This window comes from Octopus bimaculoides, chromosome 11 (assembly GCF_001194135.2).
Source record: "Octopus bimaculoides isolate UCB-OBI-ISO-001 chromosome 11, ASM119413v2, whole genome shotgun sequence".
NCBI lineage: Eukaryota > Metazoa > Mollusca > Cephalopoda > Octopoda > Octopodidae > Octopus > Octopus bimaculoides.
This window is the reverse complement of record NC_068991.1, coordinates 21,359,286-21,364,534: the sequence shown is the minus strand read 5'-3', so window position 1 is coordinate 21,364,534 and position 5,249 is coordinate 21,359,286. Positions and strand designations below refer to the sequence as shown.

The 5,249-nt window shown below is 38.1% G+C and overlaps 1 protein-coding gene across 2 annotated transcripts in view; it reads right to left on the bottom strand.

Moving 5' to 3' along the window:
• Positions 1-5,249, bottom strand: part of LOC106869319 (organic anion transporter 3) — a 35,733-nt gene that overhangs the window by 14,104 nt on the left and 16,380 nt on the right. For both annotated transcript variants that reach the window (XM_052971580.1, XM_052971581.1), the window contains 3 exons: positions 4,762-4,964; positions 2,536-2,871; positions 1,888-2,022 (listed from right to left, as the gene is read on the bottom strand). In XM_052971580.1, coding sequence (XP_052827540.1) covers positions 1,888-2,022; positions 2,536-2,871; positions 4,762-4,964 — 674 coding nt within the window. The remainder of the gene's footprint in view (positions 1-1,887; positions 2,023-2,535; positions 2,872-4,761; positions 4,965-5,249) is intronic.

Genomic DNA, 5,249 nt, shown 5'->3' with positions numbered 1-5,249 from the left:
GAGGGTGGGTACTGGGAAGTGGTCAGTGCTAGTGTGTGTAGAGTGGTGTAGGGTGAGGATGTGGGGTGTTGGGGGTGGGGTGGGGTATGTAGGAGTGGGATGTGTGGGGTAGGGTGTGGATGGAGAGGATTATCAATGAAGAGAGAAGGTGGGTAGGGGTGAAGAGAGCAAGTAGGTGTCAGAGCTAGAGAAGAGAGAGGTGGGTAAGAGTGAAGAGAGGAGAGGAGGAGAGTCAGATGGAGAGAAGAAAGGAGTTGAGCCCATGTGGCGCAAAGGGCGAAGAGAGAAGATTAATTCCTGTTCACGGCGAAGGCAAGAGTCCGGATGGCTCCTGTGCAAAGACAATCTGAACACAGACAGATGTTGTAGTGAACGATCGGTAGAGTGAAAATGGCGAGAGTCTGATATCTCAGAGATGCTCCGCGAACCGGTCAGCTAAACGGCGTCCCGTTTGGTCGATGTACAGAGAAGGGCAGAAAGAGCAGGAGATGCAGTAAATGACGTTGCTAGAAGTGCAGGTAAAGGTGTCAGTGATATGATAGGGACAATGATCGGTGCCTGTGAGGATGGTGGTGTTGGAGAGGTAGGGGCAAGTGCGGCAACATGGGTGGAAGCAGGGGAACGAGCCACTTTAGAATGTAGTGTTAGGGAAATGGTAGAAGAGGGAAAATGGGATAGGGCAACGACAGGGCAGGTCAGGCGAGAGAGAGCAGAGGCACGGTCCACGGAACGTGCTCTGGTGCGGGCTGTGTGGATAGTGGTGAGGGGATACACACACACATATGTATACATTGTCAGAGCATCTGTCGGCAGGCTGCGTAATGGCGTGGTGGAGAATACTCTCTCAAAACGCCGGATGTTAAAATAGCTGAATGTCATGGACAGGCGAGATAACTCACCTGTAATCTGATGAAGGTGGGATGAACCTCGCTGTTTCACACCTGAACAGGATCGGAGATGAATCATATCGACTTATATGCGTACAACCTGCAAACTGTGTATGAGTATGTCCTGACAATGCATATATAAAAATAAATTCAAATATAAAATAGAAGTAGCCCTAATGTGATAAACATTGTTGACCACATATATTTAACGTATATGCTACGTGTATTTATCGGTAGGCTGCAATTTAGCGTGGTGGAGAATACTTTCTCAAAGCGCCGGGATTAAGATGGAATGATAAACTCTGACAACTGCCTAAATGTTCTGAGAGATTTCCTTAACTAATCTCCCCACGCTGACAAATACATACTAGTCTGATGGTAGATTCAACTTATTAAAAGATAATATTCACTCGAGAAAAACATATATGTCCTAATACACACTTAAAATGATATCTTATTAGTTAATCATGTTAAATAGTTATTCATGTTCAACTGAGTTAGACACCATCCATCACTTTCATACCATGGTTACACAAATGGAAAAGCTGCAACAATTTCCCCATCATACAAGCCTTTTTCGTCAAAACTAATATAAACATTTTACCCAAGAAGTATGTCACTTCTGACAAATATGTTTTAAAATATAAATATACGAATACGAGTGTTGTTGAATCCGAAGATATGTGTGTCTATATATGACTACGATGTTTATGTACCAGTTTGAGAGAAAGATGTGCATGTTTACATTTGTTTATATACAAAATGTTTGACTATTTTAACGAGTAATATTTTCGAGAAGAAATTGAACTTCATTGCTTATACCACAACAGTAGAAGCTGTAACGAATTACTTTCAGGAGATGCAAAATAGCGTTTACTCCAGCGAGATTTTAAACAATGTAAGTGAAGTCAGTGAGGAGCATTAAGCATCATGCATATGGTTGTTCCTGTCTCACTTATGGTTCCATTCACTCAGAATATTGATAAATCGTTTCGTTTACCTTTTCGCTGAAAAAGCGTATAGACTATTAGTAAAAATTTCCAGTAAACATATCGTAGGGTAGACGATATAAACACTCTCACCAAGAGCCTCCGACATTAGCATAATACTGTTTGATGATGTTAGGTCTACCGCCCTATAAAATCATAAAAAAGAAATATAATTACAAATAAGCTACAGAAAGGCATTAACGTCATAAAGTCTGTCCTACTCATCCCATATTCAAAAACAATAGAGTTAATCACGTTACAGGCAATTTAACTCCAATGTTAAATTACTGTTTTATCGAATGAAAGCATGGAATAAATAATTATTATTTTCCTTACAAAAGGACAGACAGACTGAAAGAAAAAAACATATAAACACACACACACACACACACACACACACACACACACACACACACACACACACACACACACACACACACACACACACACACACACATAACACAACAAAACACACAAGCACGAGCTCTGTATATTCAGTATCTATAGAAGATATTTCTTCAACCAAATGCTCAGGGTACCATAATAAGCTAAGTGACATCATAGCTTTATACTGCCGCTATTCTACCGTCGCCAAAATTCCTATTAGTAGCTTATGCGAAAGACGGAAAGAAGGTGAACAATAATTCGGTGGAACTTACCATGATATAGACATAACGATGGTAACTTTCCTCAGATAGGATGACTTGAAGATGACAAGCAATTTTACTAACAATGGAGCTTCTTTTTCAACTTCTAGTTGTGAATGATCGACAACTGTTTTGACGTTTGCTTCGACATTAGACTCACAGTTTCGGCCGTCGAGATTAGTTTCGTTCACAGGACTAGATGCTTGTTGTGTTGAAGTATCTTTTAAAGCAATATGCCAAACAGTGTCAAAGTCAACTTTGTTTTGTTTAGCTGCTTTTTTGACAATCTTCTCAGCTGCATTTATTTTCGAAGTGGCAATTAACCACCGCACAGATTCCTGCAGGAAACTGCAATCATAGAAAGATAAATGTGAAATAATAACTGTGTTATCAGATGGTATTGAAAAATAGAGCGTGAATGTGTGTGTGCGTGTTTGTGTATGTGTATGTGTATGTGTGTGTGTCTGCATGTATATCTGTGCACGCATGATCTCATTGTTTAGATATCTCGCTTAGATTAATTTAGATTGTATTGCCTTTGATCGTGTCTCTTTACTAAAAATATATGTTGTTTGAATGTACCTACGTATGAATGTATAAGAGTGATAGCTATATTGTTCTTATGTTATATTAAGCAAGTTTTACGTAGAGGAAGACATCCGAAGCTGATCTACAATGCGATTCTTCAATGTATGCAGATTTGTGCCTTCTACTTTCATCAGGCACAACAAATATGACTACTCAGAACAAATTGAGGACTAGTGTGACCTAATGTGAGTATGGAGTATAGAATGGGTTCTCATTCCTAAGGTATTTTTCTATGTTACCTTAGGAATGAGAACCCAGGTTCGAAATTTTCCCAAGACACCTGATGAAAGCTGGAGGGTATATCAGCCGAAACGTTGTGTTAACAACAAACAAGATGAGGACAAATATCCGTCAAATTTAAATAATGTAAAGGTTATTGTGTTAAAATATTTTCCTCGGATATGTTTTACTATTTTGGAAAAATGACATGTAATTTTGTACAAAAAGTCTTTTGCTGAGATTAGGTTTAGATGATGAAAAAAAATCAATGTGAGAGATTTAGCGCGGCTTATTCATCTTGATAATTGTGACATAGAATTTTTGAATTTTCATGTGTATCTAGCTTAGTTGAAGACTTGAAATGTGAGAATTTATTTAGGTGTTGAATGTCTACTCAAATATCAGAGCGGGGAATCGCTTAAAGAAACCTCCGATTTCTTGGGTAATTTCTGGAACTTTGCAACCTTATTAATATATGTGACTTCTCTACTGTAAAAAGCTGATATTTTCCTGTCACGTTGGCAAATAGTTTGGCTGTTTTGAAAACTCTCCAAATTAATGTTACGCTTTCCCAATTTCCAAATACAGTGACACAGTTATGTGGAAGTCTGTCAGTCACTGTACCTGAAAGATGTGCTGCGTTATAAGTTCTTGCTTAAATTTACTTGCTTAAATGAATTGTTTCTCCTAAAGTGATGATATGATCAAAGGTATGTTTCATTCCTCCTTTACGAACAACCTGAACACAAAGGGGGAAAAGCAGGTGAAAATCAGAGAATTAGATGATTTCTCTGGACCTGTTCCAGGACGGTTGTTGATAGAGTAAGAAGTCTTTTAAATATATCATGTGATAATAGGAGTACTTATCTACATAATGTCGTATTTGATTTTGTTAGTGGAAATGTTTGTAAATATTTGATGATTTTAAGCCAAGAAATACATCAGAGAAGTCTACCTTAGAGAGGGAGAGAGGGAGAGAGGGAGAGAGAGAGAGAGAGAGAGAGAGAGAGAGAGAGAGAGAGAGAGAGAGAGAGAGAGAGAGAGAGAGAGGGAGAGAGAGAGAGAGAGAGAGAGAGAGAGCTATCTTAAAACTTAGTTTATTGATAATAGCTATTCACTTTGTAAGTGTATCTAGTATGACCGTCATTACGATTCGACACTTGTAAAGCTTCCACTATGTTCAAATCGACGTAGTAATCATATTCTTTAATAGATCCAGTATATAATACACGAATAATTCGTTTATATACAAGCTACAGAATCCATACTGCGGTCAAGTGTGTCTTGAAAACCAAATTGATCCCTTTCCACAGGGCAAAGTTTTATTTCATGCATTACTATACTTCGAGGTCTGTCTCATTTGTGCTAAATCATATTCTTGCAAATTCTAGGTTCTATGTGTGTATAAAGGGTAAAAAGCCTGGTCCTTACATGAAATCCACAATAAAATATCCCGAGAGGGCAGCGTTAAATAGGAATAACGTGTTCCAACTGTAATCCTTCAACATATAGGCTATGAACCCGACAAGACAATTGCAGAAACTCCAGACATTCATAAATATACCAGACATAATGATACGCTTTTCTTTGGGGTATAATTCACAAACCAAAGTTGTAGAGCTAAGAAGAAATGCCTGAAAAAGAAAATAGTAAAGAAAATTTCTAACGTAAATTGAAAGTGGATAAGATACTGCAACAAGTTCATATAGCTTTCGAGTAGTGAAGACCGTTGGAATTTTAACGTGTTATTTATTCCACACAATCAATGTTATATGCTTAATTAACAATATATTGGATTTCTAGGGTTAACGATTGCTGAGTTTATCGGGTCATTTTCAACAAGTTAGTTGGTTATACGCATATGTCATGGCAACAATGCACTACGTGTCAACAAGACAGTTTTTCACCACGTTAACATT